Source organism: Telopea speciosissima, chromosome 6, assembly GCF_018873765.1.
Source record: "Telopea speciosissima isolate NSW1024214 ecotype Mountain lineage chromosome 6, Tspe_v1, whole genome shotgun sequence".
NCBI lineage: Eukaryota > Viridiplantae > Streptophyta > Magnoliopsida > Proteales > Proteaceae > Telopea > Telopea speciosissima.
Genome location: NC_057921.1, coordinates 31,402,643 through 31,418,745, shown reverse-complemented (window position 1 = coordinate 31,418,745; position 16,103 = coordinate 31,402,643). Strand labels below are relative to the sequence as shown.

General features: G+C 39.6%; 1 protein-coding gene across 1 annotated transcript; it reads left to right on the top strand.

Moving 5' to 3' along the window:
- Positions 1-1,426: 1,426 nt before the first annotated feature.
- LOC122663742 (single-stranded DNA-binding protein, mitochondrial) lies at positions 1,427-15,730 on the top strand. Its single transcript, XM_043859381.1, has 4 exons — positions 1,427-1,787; positions 1,888-2,114; positions 3,598-3,698; positions 15,267-15,730. Exons 1-4 carry the CDS (start codon positions 1,530-1,532, stop codon positions 15,347-15,349), a joined length of 669 nt encoding a protein of 222 aa, XP_043715316.1. The 5' UTR covers positions 1,427-1,529; the 3' UTR covers positions 15,350-15,730.
- The last annotated feature ends 373 nt before the right edge of the window (positions 15,731-16,103 follow it).

The window sequence follows — 16,103 nt, the reverse complement described above, 5'->3', positions numbered from 1 at the left end:
GAAAATGAGACAGACGGATTGACTTTTTACTCCATCGGATCCATTTGGACCAAAATGAGTAGGGGCAACTAATATGCGTATCAACCCACCAATAAATGATCAGCACGTGGCAGAATACCAAGTCAAAGAGGCAGATTAGGTTAAAGTTGTTGTAACCCTTTGGGACTCAAACTCTTTATTGCTTTGCGGTCGCCGCAGAAAAATTAGGGACTCTCCATAAGGACGACTTTCCTTTTTCGTCTTATACTGGGATTCGAACTTCTCCACCGTCATCCTATAAATAAGATGGTATGGTACAAGGTAAAACACACACAATACTCTCTTGAGCTCGTGCTCTTTCAGTTTCCCAGCTCTTTGTACTGTTGCTCGAATTTTTGACTTAAGCATCGAAGAGTCCCCTTCGGAGTCCACTTCGACCCTCTCCCTTGCTCAATTCTTTGTTCTTGGTGGACAAGTCTCCTCCCAACATGATGATTCAGATTCCAACAACAACAATTGGTATATGGATTGTAATGAATGATCACCTTTTTAATAAGAAAGATTGGTCCCTTGTGGAAGTATTCACTAGAGTGCAAATCACATTTGAAGAATTCTAGGCACTTCACTCTAGTAGGATGATGGATCTCCAAAATCCACTTTCACCTTCCAACTTGCAGCGAGTCTAGTGTCTTCCTCAAGTTGGCTTTGTTAAAGTCAATTGTGATGCAACCATTCCATTGGAAGCCTTAGCTGGGGGTTAGGAGTTATTATGACAAATTATGTTGGAGATCTTTTATGCGCATTCGCAGAACTAATGACATTCTCTAATGTACTTGAAGGTGAAGTGCTTGCATTACGATCTTCACTTGTTAGAGCAACAATAGGAGGCCTAACTCACATTCAAGCTAAGTTTGATAAGTCAAAGTTTATCAATTTTATTACTTCTCCTCACAAGCCCCCTTCATTCCATATTTGTCCTCTTTTTCAGGATATAAGAAACTTGACATCTTCTTTCACTCTTTTAGTTTCATTTATGGGGATTCTAATTTGGTTGTGCATTCTCTAAGAGAACCAGCCCGAAAGAGCATTGTCTTTGGTATGTAAGATAGATTGGCCATGTTTCACTCCTTGGCTCCAAGATTTTTGTAAACTGGGAGCCTTGTGTTCTTGATGACCTATTTATCAATAAAATTCTCTTCTTAAAAAAAAATAAAATTGTGCACGTGACTTGCAATAGTATCAGATAGACATCGTTCGAAGAATTGGAATCGGATCCGTGAATCTTTGGATTTGGATCAGAATTGATGGAGACAGATCCTGATTCTTGTTAATCCTAAATCGTTTGCTCCCGAATCAAAATAGGTTCGACCCGATTTCAAGTCATTTTCTTCAATTATCTCAGTTGGCTCGGACCGATTCCAGTATTGGACATGGAGCGAGTCGATGTTCTTTTCGAAAACATTTTGAAGGGTTTTGATTTTGTGCCAGCCTCCTTTAAGGGTTTAAGACTTCCAAGATAGCAGAAACGGAGCATAGCAAAGACATCGTCAATGGCGTCCTCCATGGGTTCTTTATCAAGAAGATTGTCTTTTTCTCTTATCTCCACCAAAAGACCCTACCCGAGCTCCATGAAATTCTGTACAAATATCAACTCCAACGAAGATTTTGATGATGACGATTCCAGTATTGGTCTGGATGGGAGCTCAGCTTTGTCATCAACCTCATCTTCTCCGACGAATTCAAATCAGCAGCAAAAGCGATTCTTTCAAAGGCCACTAGAGAACGGCCTGGATGTTGGTGTCTACAAGGTGCATTCATCAGAACTGTTAGGGTTTTTCTCCCTTGTCAAGTTAAAATTGTAATTTCTGTTTTCCTTATTGACGAGTGATATCTTTTCTTGTTCCCCAGGCGATATTGATTGGGCAGGTTGGGCAGAATCCAATTCAGAAGCGGTTGAGGAGCGGTCGGCCTGTGACTCTGTTTTCGCTCGGGACTGGTGGAATTCGAAACAACCGGAGGCCGTTTGATAACGAAGAGCCTAGAGAGTATGCTAACCGGTGCGCTGTTCAATGGCACAGAGTTGCAGTGTACCCAGAGAGATTAGGGATGCTTGCCCTGAAGCAAGTCAAACCCGGGTGAGAACTTTGAAGCATCGTTTGTGTTCTTTGATATGCTTGCTTGCTGTGTTCATTCTGTTGAACGTTGGTGATGGAGTTCTGTAATGTTTGGTTTGAAACCTATATGATAGGATTATGGCTTTCTCTGCTGCATGATTTACCCTGACAGGTAAATTAAAGCATTAAGCACGCGAGGAAAGAGCAAATGAAACGCCTCTTCGGTCTTGCTCTTATTGCGGTTATAAATGTAGACTATGTTTCTTTTGTTTTAACGAAGGTTCCATGCCAAAGATGCAAATGGATTTGCCTGACATTGTATAAAACAAATTGAATGCCAATTTTATGCGGTAATACAGTCTTGTGGGTCTTATTTTGTTTTTCGATTACCCATTTTGTTAAAGTTTTTATGCTTCATGTAAGCTCATGCAGAACATTTTAGGATTCAAAATTGTCACTGTAGCTAAGACTATGTGGCAAGGCTTCTTGTAGTTTGTGACGTCAATTGTTTCGGTGGAGTATGAGTTTCACCATATTGTGGAGAATCGCCTTTCCATATCAGTGCAAACCATGCACAACTTCGCGAAGCCTTATCCCAACTACTTTGTGATGAATTTGTGAATCTTCTTTGGGATTTCCAGTCTATATTTTGTTAACTTTTTAAACCCATGTCACAGTTAAGACTCAACAACGCTATTCTGTACTTATTTCACACTGACTGAATTTTATCTCAAATTAATGTTTGGAAGTCAGTTGACTCAAACTCCTCCTCGTAGACTGGAGATAACAATGGCTGCTATTCACTAGCACAGTATATAAGCTGTTTCTCGAACTTTGCATCTTATTTGTGGTTCAACTTGGTTCCTATCTCTTTTTATTTTTGCTATGTTGCTGTGGTTTTTTTTAAAGTTCTTTTCCCTTGCCTCATTTAAACTATAACCAAAACAATCAAATAAGTTTAAATATGAATGTAGTGATTCTGAGGTGGGAAATAGGATGAGTTCCATTAAGATTATTTGAGTTAGGTTCTCTGCTACAGCTTCTCATCAATCTCAATCCTCATGCATACGGTTAATCTTGCCTGTAGAGTATGAATTTTATGTGAATGATTAAACTTATGCCTTTAAACCCCCACCCCCCAAAAAAAAAAATTAAACTTATGCCTTCCCTTAATTAATATGCTTCAATAAGAAGCGATCTAATTTCACGTCGATCTGGCTATTTGACGAGGATGACTGTTAGGGGCTTTATCAGTGATCAAGATAAGGCTTCCTATATTTGGTACTTTGCTTACATTGTTCAGCTTGACAATGATTCTATTCCTGGTATATTGCACATTTCCTTGACTTTGGCTAATGAGTATGAAGTACAATTCCATATCTTGGCTTTGTTAGAGTAGCACAGCTCCTTCCAATTCCCTTTTACTGCTCATGATTTAGACTGTTTGATTTTTGGCTTTTGAGGCAGACGGACCACATCTCAACTTACTTCCTTAATCTTGCAGGTCTATCTTATATGTGGAGGGGAATTTGGAGACCAAAATCTTTAGTGATCCAATAACTGGTCTCGTTAGGCGTCTTAGAGAGGTTGCAATTCGTAGAGATGGTATATCCTTGAGTCTCTTCAACTTCAACTCTTTCGTTTCCCCATGTTGAATGAGTTGTGACTTAAGTATTAATTGAATATCTGGCTTGTTATGAAATTGCTAGTTATCGACTTTGCTATTTTGCATGTTAAAATTTTGTATGCTCTAAAGCTCTTTTTGCAGATTCTTTGGGGTGAAGGCTTATTCGCTGAAAATGAATGTACTAAATTGTTGTCATAAGTCATAACTAAAGCCTTTGAAGTCCTTTCTAGCTATAGTTGTTACATGGTTGTGCTGTGGTGCTGAATTCAAAGGGGTGGCTTAGTGATGTAGAACAAAACATGAAGAAAAAGAGGTCAAAACACTGTTCACGTGAACAGTGTCACAGCCCCTTATTTTGGTTTTGTGAGAATATTATTAGAAGATTCTGTGGGGCCCAAGATCAGATTGCATGGTGTTTTATGCGTGGGGATTTAGGAGTAGTTTAGTTTCTATTTTAGCATAGACCTAGTTTCTATTTTGTTAGTTATTTGTTTTTAAATTAGAGTTTCTATTTTAGTTGCTTAGCTGAGTTAGAGTTTTTATTCTAGTTATTGTCCATTTTGGTCCCATTACTTGTAAAGCAAGTCTTAGCCATATAAGAAAGTGTTATTTTATTTCTTTCTGTTTTTTACTCATCCCCTTGAGTCTATTTATATATTGTGACCTGCCCATGGAGGCACCTCATGATTTAATGAAGTTGATTATTATTGCTTTGAGCCAGTTTTCCCTTATCCATGCGAGTGACTTGAAGGGCTGGGAAGCCTGGCTGAGAGAGCCAAAACCCTAGGACTGAGAGAGCCTGGCTGGTGAGAGCCAAATCTCCTTATCCTTCCCTCTTTTTCTATTTTCTCTTCTTTATTATTCCTCTGTTCCCAATTGAGTGTGCTTGCTGCTGTCTCTTGTGTCTGCAACTATTGCTGCTGGAGAGTCCTTGAAGACCTGAATTGATTCCACAATCAACACCAAGTGTCGCTGCTGCTGTTTACACAATCAAGCGAAACACTGTTGCACCTTGCGGCTCTGTTTCTCTGCTGATTCTGCTGCAACTTCAAGGCTTCAGATCTCTTCAGCTACTGAACCTATTGGAGCCATATTCGAAGCATCTGGAGAGTACAACCTGCTCATCAATCGACTCTGGTTTGGTTTCCCCAACTGCTGGCCAGATTGGTTTCTCTATTAACCTTCTATTTTGAAGGCTGGTGTCTAATTTCAACTTTCAAGTCCTCTTCATAACTCAAAATTCAGCCATCAGAATTGGCTGTAATTTGGAGCAAAGGACCTGTCAGCATCACCTCCACTCGACCTAATTTTTGTATCCTTCTGTTGGACTGTTTGCTCTCTACCTCCTAAGTTACTATTTCTGGTTTATTGCTATTCTGATGTTCTGCTGCAACCTGTCATCAATCCTACTGTAGATTGGTTCTTAGTTGAACCCCTTCTACATTACTTAGCTACCTAGATGACCATTCTGCATCCATTTCGAAGGTCTTGGCTGTCTCACATCAGGATAGATTGAAAGTGCTTCAATCTTCATGCCCATGTCAAAGGTGACTTGGGAAGTAGTAATAAGAAAAGGTGCGTGTGGCCTAGGCTTGATGACTAACATGGACTTTGTAAATAACAGAAGAAAAAAAAGAGGAGGAGGAAGAAGAAGAAGGGAAAACGAGGGAGAGACAATGGTGTAGCTTTTGGAGAGAAGAATTAATTTTGTCTCTTCCCTCAAACTTCATTAACTAAACATCATAAAAGGGTATAACAGTAAAATACCCCTAAAGCTAAATAAAAATATAGGACCAAATTGCCCCCTTTCCTTTCTCCTCTCGGTATTAGCGCCTATTAGTGCCAAGCGCTAATACCGAGAGTCTCATACTCTCGATAACAGTCCCCCTCAAGCTGGAGCATAGATGTTAAATCATGCCCAACTTGTTACAAGTACAATCCACTCTTGCGCTCTCCAAAGACTTGGTAAACACATCTGCAAGTTTCTCTCCTGTACGAACATGACAAGGAGAAATCAGCCCTTGAAGCTTATCTCGAACAAAATGACAGTCAACCTCAATGTGTCGTTCTTTCATGAAACATTGGATTTGAAGTTATTTGGACAACAACTTGATTGTCACACCATAGTTGCATCGGAGAATCAACAACAAAGCCAAGCTAAGCCAATAACTGTTTTACCCACATTAATTCACATGTAGCATGTGTCATAGCCTTATACTCTGACTCTGCACTGGAACAAGCAACTACTGTCTGTTTCTTACTCTTCCAAGACACCAAGTTCCCTCCAACAAACACACAATGATCTGTAGTAGACCTTCTGTCAACTGTAGATCCTGCCTAATCAGCATCCAAAAAACCCTCTATCTGCCCATGCCCATGATCACTATAGAGAAGACCACGTCCATGAGCCTTTTTGAGGTAATGCAAGATATGCATAACAACCTCCCAATGAGATGTCCAAGGAGCAGATAAAAACTGACTCACTACACTCACAGGAAAGGCAATATTATGCCGAGTCACTGTCAGATAGTTAAATTTCCCAACTAACCTCCGATACTTCTCAGGATTAGACAAGACTTCACCATCATCAGCAATAAGTTTCAAATTAGGATCCATGGGAGTATCCAGAGGGTTAAAACCCAACATCTCTGTCTCTGTAAGAAGGTCAAGAACATATTTTTGATGTGAAAGCCAAACTCCTTTCTTCGATTGAGCTACTTCAACACCCAAGAAATACTTCAATTTGCCCAGATCCTTGGTCTAAATCTTTTGCTGCAAATGTACCTTCAAACTTTGCCAGAAACATCCTTTCTTGTAATAACTATATAATCTAAATAAACCACAAGGAATATTTTCCCTGCACCAGACCGGTGGAAAAACACAGAATGATCACTAGCACATTGTGTCAGCCCAAACTCTAACGCAACCTCAGTAAACCTGCCGAACCAAGCCCGAAGAGACTATTTCAAACCATATAATGACTTCTTCAGCTTGCATACTAGACCAGACTCCCCCTGAGCAACAAACCCAAGAGGTTGCTCCATATAAACCTCCTCATTAAGATCTCCATGTAAGAAGCATTCTTAACATCTAATTGGTACAACAGCCAATGAGAAGTAGTAGCAAGGGAAATCAAAATACGGACAAAAGTAAGCTTCGCCACAGGAGAAAAAGTATCGAGGTAATCTACACCATATACCTGGGCATAGCCATTTTTCACAAGACAGGCCTTCAAACGAGCCAAGGACCCATTATGGTTCACTTTCATCACATACACCCAACGACAACCAATGGTAGATTTACCTGAGGGTAAGGGAACAAGATCCCAAATCTGATTTTCTTCCAGTGCCAACAATTCCTCATTCATAGCAGCCCTCCAACCAGGATAAGATAATGCCTCTGCAACAGACTGAGGAATAGGATGATTCTCAGTAGTATTCAAATATGAATGGAAGGTGGAAGACAATCTAGCATAGGACAGAAAGTTAGGCTTTGCCAATTGATTCTGTAACAGGTACTCCTTTGAAACCATACTGATGTTGAATACTATAGGAGGAGGTGCCAGTGATGAGGTAACCTGCGGAAAATGGTTAACAATAGACTGAACAACAGAGACGGGAAGATCATCATCCAACTCAGACACAGTAAAAGAAGAACCATCATATGGGGTGGATTCAAAGAAGGAAACATCAGCTATAACAAAGTATTTTTGCAACTCAAAAGAATAACAACGATAACCCTTTTGAGTTCAGGAATAACCAACAAACATACACTTAAGAGCTTTGGGATCCAACTTTGAAACATCGGGACGATGATCACAAATAAAGAAAACATTGTCAAACTCCCGTGGTGGTAAAACAAACAATGGCATAGAAGGAAATAACAAAGAAAAGGGAGTACCACCATGAAAATAAAAGATGACATGCGATTAATGAGGTAACACGCAGTTAAAACAAAATCTGCCCAAAAGGTTTAGCCACTTTCATCTCAAATAAAAGAGATCGAGTGACTTCAATTAAATGTCTATTCTTCCTCTCGGCTACACCATTTTGTTGTGGGGTGTCAGCACAAGAGGACTGATGAATAATACCACGTTGCACCATAAAATCAGCAAAAGGGGCAGCAAAATACTCCTTAGCATTGTCACTACGAAGAATACGCAAAGGAGTCTGAAATTGATTATTTACTTTATTCACAAATGCACAAAAGATGGAAAATAATTTTGAACGACTTTTCATTAAATAAAGCCAGGTGACCCTGGAATAGTCATCAACAAAGGGTAACAAAATAATGAAAACCCAACTTGGACATGACAGGACAAGGACCCTATACATGTGAATGAACTAAAGAAAAAGGTTGGTTAGACCGTTTATTGACTCTCGATGGGTAACTCACATTGTGAAGTTTCCCAAATTGACAGGACTCACAATTCAAACTAGAAAGTGATCGAAACAGCGGATTGAGTAGCTTCAAACTCTCCAAAGAAGGATGACCCAAACGACAATGAATTTGGTGGGTTGACGCCACACTGGAACACGTAATAGATGAAGTGTCCTCAAATATATAAAGCCCCTCCGACTCACGCCCACTACCAATCATCTTCTTCGTAGTAAGATCCTGAAACACACAAGTTTGAGAAAAAAGTTATAGAACAGTTATAGGTTTTGGTAAACCGATTAACAAATAAGGGATTGGCTGGAATATGTAATCCAGAATACCGTGGGGGTATTCTGGTCTTTTTGGGGTAGTTTTATTGTTCTTATGTTATTAAGTGTAAGTGGGCTATGTGGGTTTTAGTCCCACATCGCCTAGTTTAGTCTCTTTGTAATTTCCCCTCTATTATAAATAGAGGGGCTTACCTATAAATGAAAACAACACATTATTTTCTCTCATTCTCTCTTTCTAACCCACCACGATTCTGCCAACATGGTATCAAAGCTGGTCTGATCTCGGTTAGAAAAAGAGGAAAAACCCTACTCCATCTCTCCAATCGACCTCTCGTTCTTCTCTCTCTCTCTCTCTCTCGGCTTCTCTTTCTCTGGTTTTCTTCTTCTTCTCCTTGTAAGGGGGCAGCACTAATGAGGTAAAATCCCTGACCAATGATTTAGTTGCTGCTCTCCTCCATTCTATCTACTTTTTTATAGTAAAATACTGCTGGAATCATCTTTGCGATTTGGGGTTTTCCAGAATTTTTTGGAGATCGACTTCCTATTACTATTGAAGGCTGACCTTCCACCATTGGAGCTCCCTATGCACCCTTCTCCAGCCCCTTTCTATCCTATTCCATTATCCTCATTCCTTATTTCCTTTTTCTCCAAGCTTTAATTAATTCCAGCCACCATACCCTAATCGATCTCAACTTATCAGGGTTTTTCAAAACCCTGACTCCAATTGATTTTGGTGTTTCCTTTTTGAGATGCAGCTGATCTTTTGGGGGTGATTCCCTATTACTACAAGCCCTACTCGACCTAAGTTTGGACCCTTTCTGATGGCTGGATTTGTTTCTACAGCAAAAATTCCTTAACCTGCTAATTTGGTTACCTACCAAAAACCTAGACTTTTAGGTTTCAGTTTTTGCTAATTTTTGGAGGGCTGATTACTCCCACTTCAAGGACCAATCGACCTTAATATTGCACCTATCCAAGTTTTTTGAAGACCCCTACCCCAATCGATCTCTTCTTTTTAGGGTTTTCCAAAACCCTAATAAAAATCGATTTGGGCTAGGGATGTTTGCTGCTGTTCAAGTGCTTTGGAGGTGGTTCTAACATTAAAAGAGAACTCTCCTTCATCAGTTCAAGGCTTGAAGAAGGTCCTTTATGCTGGTGGTGCTGTAATGCTGCCGTGCTCTACTTCTGCGATTTTTTGGAGTCTCTCCCCTTTGAAGATCAGGTCTCACTTTTATTGGAGATTGATTGTTCACCTTGGAGGTTCCATTCTAGCAGCCTTGGTCAGCATTTATTACATGTCTACATCAGCAATTACAGCCCCCTTTCCCTAAATCGATCTCAATTTCAGGGTTTTCTAAAACCCTGACAACAATCGATTTTAGGGTTAGGGTTTTCCTATCAAGCTCATATTTTGAGGAGAGTCTTATACATATCAGAGGAGTATTCAACCCATATTTTAGCATCATTCATCAGTTATTTTTGGAAAAAATTTAGGTTCATTCTTATGGCTCGATTTTTCCAATTATCAATCTCTTTTCCTTGTTCTTATGTGGCTGGCTGCTTCAACTACCTATTGGATCTACTGAGTGATTATCTTATATTTGCTGGTTCTATTGAGCTTTACTACCTAGCTTGCTGGTTCTATTGATTGGCTTCTGTAAGCATGACTGGTTGACATGTTACTGCTGCCTTTATGTGGACTACTGCTGCCCTGTTATTGAGACTTAGTATCCTTCTATTGGAGATCGAATTTCTTTCATTGTCGAAGACTTGAATCTACTACCTTGGAGATCAGCTTATTTGGGATTACAACAGTGTGTTCCAAGGTTATTGGTTGCAACTACGAACCTATTCAGTTGTGTGAAGCTCTTCTATTGCTTCATATCCAGCTTATTTTTGGAGCTTGATCCTAGCATTATTTACTAATTCAGATCTGATCCAAGTTTTTGTTGAAGCTTATTACATCAATTCTGTCCAGATGTATTCGTCAATTCTATTTAGCATGTGGGAGTTTATAGTTTGGAATTTTGCACACTGATTCTTCCTTGTGTGAAGATCGATCAAGTTTTTGAAGAATGGTGCCTTCTCCTTCTAAAAATCAGACCTGTTTTTTTATAATTCAGATCTAATCATTGGAGATTGGTGTTTTGGAATTAGTTTGATTGATTGAAAAAGGTTGAAGATTATTGTGTTGCATTGTTTTTGTCCATGGCTCATTATCCCATTGCTCTTTTCACTTCACCACCTCCCAAAACATACCTTTGGCATATACCCATAACCCCATTGGAAGTTGGATGGTAGTCTCTAATTTGCCATTTCTTCCTTTTCCATTATCCTTTGCACCTCTTGGAAAATTCTGGAATATTATGTTTTTGCCTTATCTCTTACATCATCTCTGTTATGTCCACGTGTACTACACGTGAGGGGGGGGGGATTATGTACAGTAAACCTGCAGACATTGTAGAAGCAGAACTTGCAGGAACACTTGGTGCAAAACATAGAAGGTCAAAGTTTTCACCATTGCTAATGGGTATCTACTTTGTTATTGGGTTGAGTTTGCCATAAGGGGGAGATAGAATTGGGTTGATTTTTTCCGCTGCTTGATCTTTTCTGTTGCTTGATTCATCTGGCTACTGCCCTAGTTGATTATCTTTAAGATTATCAGTCAGAGATTCATCATTGGACAACTGTTAAAGATTGGTGAAAGTTTGCTGCTCAAGTCTGCCCAGATTTTGAAGACCTATTTTTTTCAAGTTTTTGAAGGTTTATTTGGGAGCTGCATTCATCTGTCAAGCTGGATTCTGCTACAACTTCGTTTTTTTCCTTTTTTTGTTCAAGTTGGGCATTAGTACCTTGTATGCGCCAACTTGAGGGGGAGTGTTAGCATTATTAGGAGTTATTTTTTTTCTTTTTTTCTTTTTTTCTTTAGTTCAAGCTGGATCTTCTTTCTTTGCTTATTTGTATAATCCAGCTTGAGGGGGAGTGTTGGAGTATGTAATCCAGAATACCGTGGGGGTATTCTGGTCTTTTTGGGATAGTTTTATTCTTCTTATGTTATTAAGTGTAGGTGGGCTATGTGGGTTTTAGTCCCACATCGCCTAGTTTAGTCTCTTTGTAATTTCCCCTCTATTATAAATAAAGGGGCTTATCTATCAATGAAAACAACACATTATTTTCTCTCATTCTCTCTTTCTAACCCATGATTCTGCCAACAGGATTAAAAGGAAAGTCAGGTAAATACAAAACTGAAGAAAAGACAAAGAAGCTGTAACATGAACAGTGTCAAAACTAGTCTCTTTAGCTAAAGAACCATCAACTAAAGTAATACTAGATGAGGATGTATGGAAGGAGGAAAATATACCTGAGACTCTAGTCATATGATCCAAAGCCCCTGAATCAATGATCCAAAGCCCCTGAATCAATGATCCAAGGACGAGAGGTAGCAGTCGAAAGACATGCAGTGGCATTACCTGTCTGAACAAAGGTGGTGGTTGAAGGTTGGGTTGACTAAGAAATCTGGAATTGGGCAAATCGAGCATATTCCTCATCAGACATCTTCATGGTCTTACCCTCAAGCTGTGGACATGTAGAAACAACAAACTCAGTAGTAGTTGCAAAATTGGCAAACTGTTGCTGAGATGGTTTGCCATGAAGTTTCCAACAAAAGCGTTGGATATGTCCTGGGTGACCACAATAGTGACAAGTCTTCACCGAACTCGAACTATCAGAAGCACCCTGAGTACCCAAAGTAGGTGGTTTACTAGAACCAGCCCCACGTCTACGACCACCACCACTATTGCCACTACCACCATTACCAGCCCCACTATTGAGCCCACGGTTGGGTGGAAAAGAGGCCAAAGCTTATGTATCAGCAGCAGTAGTATTCTCACGAGAAACACGTAGAACCCTGGAAAATGTTTCAGACAATGTGGCTACCTTGTCGCCACAAAGAATTTGGGAACGGACCGAATCAAACTCCTTCCCAAGTCCTCCTAAAAATCCCATAACAGCAAGTGGCTTCCGTTGACTTCGCATTTGTTCCACATTAGAAGTTATAGGAAGTAGGGAATTAAGCTCCTCATACATCCTCTTAAAAATCAGCAAAGTATTGGGTCAAAGGACGGCCCTTTCGATCAACCTTGTAGAACTCCTTAGACAAGTCATAAATACGGGAAAGGTTGTTTTGTCCAGTGTACAAAACGTTAAGATACCCCCACAACTCCTTAATAGTATCAATGTGGGTCACCAAACATAGTTGTCACGGGCTCACGGCGTCTAGGCAACCCTAGGCGTTGGAGAGGGGTCAAAATAAAAGCGACACAAAGTAGGCAGCCAAGGCGTCCAAAGCGCCCGCCTAGGGGACCAAGGCACCCAAGTCGACCAAGGCGCTTGGACGCCTAGACGCCAACTAGGCGATGCCTTGACAACTATGTCACCAAATCGACAATTTTATTTTCCATAGTATTCAGCATCTGTCCCAAGATTCTAGCATCAATAGTATCCCATGTTCCCATAACGGGTCATCATCACGTTTATTCTTAAATAGGTGATCCTGCTGATCACGTCCGGTCAAAACCAACTTAAAATTTTTTTTCCATTGTTGAAAGTTGGTGATCCCCTCCAATTTCTTTTCAGTAATACGATTGTGGAGGAAGAGAAAACTTCAGTCATCAATCTTCGAGTTATCACCCATAATTAACAGCCAAAGGATGGAGTGAGATTGCACAAAAGAAAAGGTGAAAAATTTTGCCCTTCAATGATTGCCGAAAAATCCAGCAAGCTCCAAATATTGTTAGAATCTCAAGAATTGGTTCCAAAAAACCAAACCGAAAAATTGATGAATCTCTTGGGAGAAAAAAAAATCGATCTCAAAAGGTGAATCAAAAACAGAAAAATAACTTCTGCAGTACCTTCCAACAATTCTAGCAAGGTCCAAAAAATCCAGCAAACACAAAAACAGATTCCAAAAGCTCCACCAAAAAATTGATTATTCTCCCTGGGAAAAATCGATCTCAAAACCCTGACAGGGTGCTGCTGATAGATGCTCCTCCAATTCCAGCGCAACCTTCACTCCATAAATCACCAAAAAACATAAAGACAGACCTAGTTCTTAATTTAGATCACGAACTAGTCTCTAAACAGTCCCGAAACACAGCATAGGGTGTTGCACCCCTTCAAACGAAAGAAATAAGAAGCTGCAAGAACTCTAATCTGAAATCACCACTTCAATGTTGATAGATGCCTTGATAGAAGAGAAGAAAATAATCACAGAGAGCTATAACAGTGCCTATAGCTCTGATGCCATGTAAATAACAGAAGAAAAAGAAGAGGAAGAAGAAGTGAAAACGGGAGAGACGATGGTGTAACTTTGAGAGAGAAGAATTAAATCTGTCTCTTCCCTCAAACTTCATTAAATAAACATCATAAAAGGGTATAACAGTAACATACCCATAAAACTAAATAGACAAATACAGTACCAAATTGCCCCCTTTCCTTTCTCCTCTTGGTATTAGCACCAGGCGCTAATACCGAGAGTCTCATACTCTCGATAACAACTGTAACTAACTAATTTAGCAGGGACCTATCTTCTGTATTTGTAGCAGTCTTAGTTTTCTTGTTGTTCCCTTAATTTGAACCATATTACTGGCATTCACTGTATTATTTTATATATTTTTATGGACCGAGTTCCTTAAGCCACAGTGAAGGGAATCCCTTCACCGCGGCTTTCGGATGGGTGGGAGAGTGTATCACACAACGGTTGGGGGGGGGTTATGTTCGACCATTTGTGAATAGGGGGAGGGGATGTTTTAGGGCCCTAGAATGGTGGCTGAACCTTCCCATGTGGTGAAGGAAAATTCTCCTATATTTATTTATTTCCTTCTATGAATGTGGTAGACTAATAGTTTCGAAATCAGACAAGGTTTTGAAAAAAAGTAAAATGTAATAATCTTAGAACTTTCCTCTGAATCTTAGAATATTTTATTCTAAAACTTTGGATATGTTTTATGTATTTGTTGGAAGTGGAAATAGTACAAAATAGTTGAAAGCTACCATTACCTTGAAACTAATGCTTAATGGCTGCTGCAATGGAAACAATAGCTACATAAGAAGACTTTATTAAGAAATTAATTGTAAGGAGCTAAAAGAGTGAGGGGCAGGCCTAAAATGACCATAGGAGAAGTTGTGAGGAAGGACATGCATAGTCTAGGTCTTATACCATGTATGACCTCGGATAGAGCCTATTGGAGGGCAAGGATCATGTAGTAGACCCTATCTAGCTGAGATTCTCCTGACTTTCTGGGCTGTGCCTCTTTCCTCTTACTTTATTTGTCACTTTTTTATCTTTCACTTTTCTTTTATTTCCCATCGTTAGTTTGTCATTGTCTAATTTTTCACTTCTCATCTCATTTCCCAACCCTCTTTTTCCATCTATTCAATCTTTTTTAGACCTCAGCTTTACCTACTTTGTTTGTTTGGATCCATGTAGCTGACCCCGTTAAGTTGGGATAAGGTTGAGTTTATTGTTGTTGTTGTTGCTGTATTTGTAAGGGTCTATGGTCTTGTACAGTTAATTAATTTTACCTCTAGGGTACCATGAAGTCCACCAAACTCCATCACCCTCAGCTCGGAATCCTGATCAGATTTATGAATGTTCTTCTGCCAGCTTCTTGCAAATCAAAATTATTGAGATGAGCCTTAACAAACTGTTGTTTTGGATTCTATTAAGGGAGCCTTTGCAGTTTTGATTAGATGGATGGAGTGGTATGGTGAAAGTAGTTTACTTCTAAGTTTAGTGAAGCATAGATAAAAGATAGAAATAAATAAAGGAGTTGTAGTTTGCTTGAGTTCTAATGGATTTTCTTGGTGCATCATTTGTAGGTCGTCTTGTATTTCTCGATAAAGATGGAGATGATAGGCAGCCAACACAGATGGAAGACTTGAGAGGTGTGGGCTACTACTAAAATGAAAGTTGGGAAATTCTGTGACATTGATTCATCACTATGGAGGGCGAAAGACCACAATGGCAAAGACTGTTATAAGCAAGCCAGATCACACAGGTGAACCAGAGTTTCCAAAAATGGCAGCACTCAACAATCCTTTGTACACATTATTTCTTTGAATTATTATCACCAGAAGACCACAAAATTCATTGTGTATTTTTTTAGCCTAAAGTTACTGCCTTTTTTGATATTTTGCATCTATTTCTACTTTGGAGTAAAGAGAATAGGAGCTGCGGAAGAATCTTTTTGTTTTGGGATTCAAGTTTAAAGATAGGATTATCAACATAATCAATACATTGGTAGGAACTTGTAAAATGGAATAGATGAAGTCCTTAGTCTTAATGTTTTTTGTCTTGAGACCAATTTCCCCTGAATATGTCAGCAAATTTACTTTTAAATGAGTTAGAATTTATGGATTAGGAAATATTAGTGGGTGAGAAAGAGAAAAGTTTCGGGGAGTGTAAGGAACACAAACTTCGAGTAAATGAATTTGAGTAAATGTAGGGCAAGTATAGGGGGGTGAGAGAAAATTTTCTTTTTAAATCTAATTTCTATTTTCATTAAAAATATAACCCCTGTACCCTTCCCCTTCCCCTTCCCCTTCCCCTTCCCTCAGTCAGCCCCATCCGGTGCTACCAGCTCTTACAGCTTCTTTCTGGCGTCTCCCCCCACCTTTGCCCCGCCGCCTCCTCTCAACCCCCACCTTTCTCTCTAC

Coding starts and splice junctions, on each gene's coding strand:
- LOC122663742 (XM_043859381.1), top strand. CDS start 1,530: ATGGCGTCCTCCATGGGTTCTTTATCAAGAAGATTGTCTTTTTCTCTT. Junction 1,788..1,887: donor TGGATGTTGGTGTCTACAAG/GTGCATTCATCA, acceptor CTTGTTCCCCAG/GCGATATTGATTGGGCAGGT. Junction 2,115..3,597: donor CTGAAGCAAGTCAAACCCGG/GTGAGAACTTTG, acceptor TTAATCTTGCAG/GTCTATCTTATATGTGGAGG.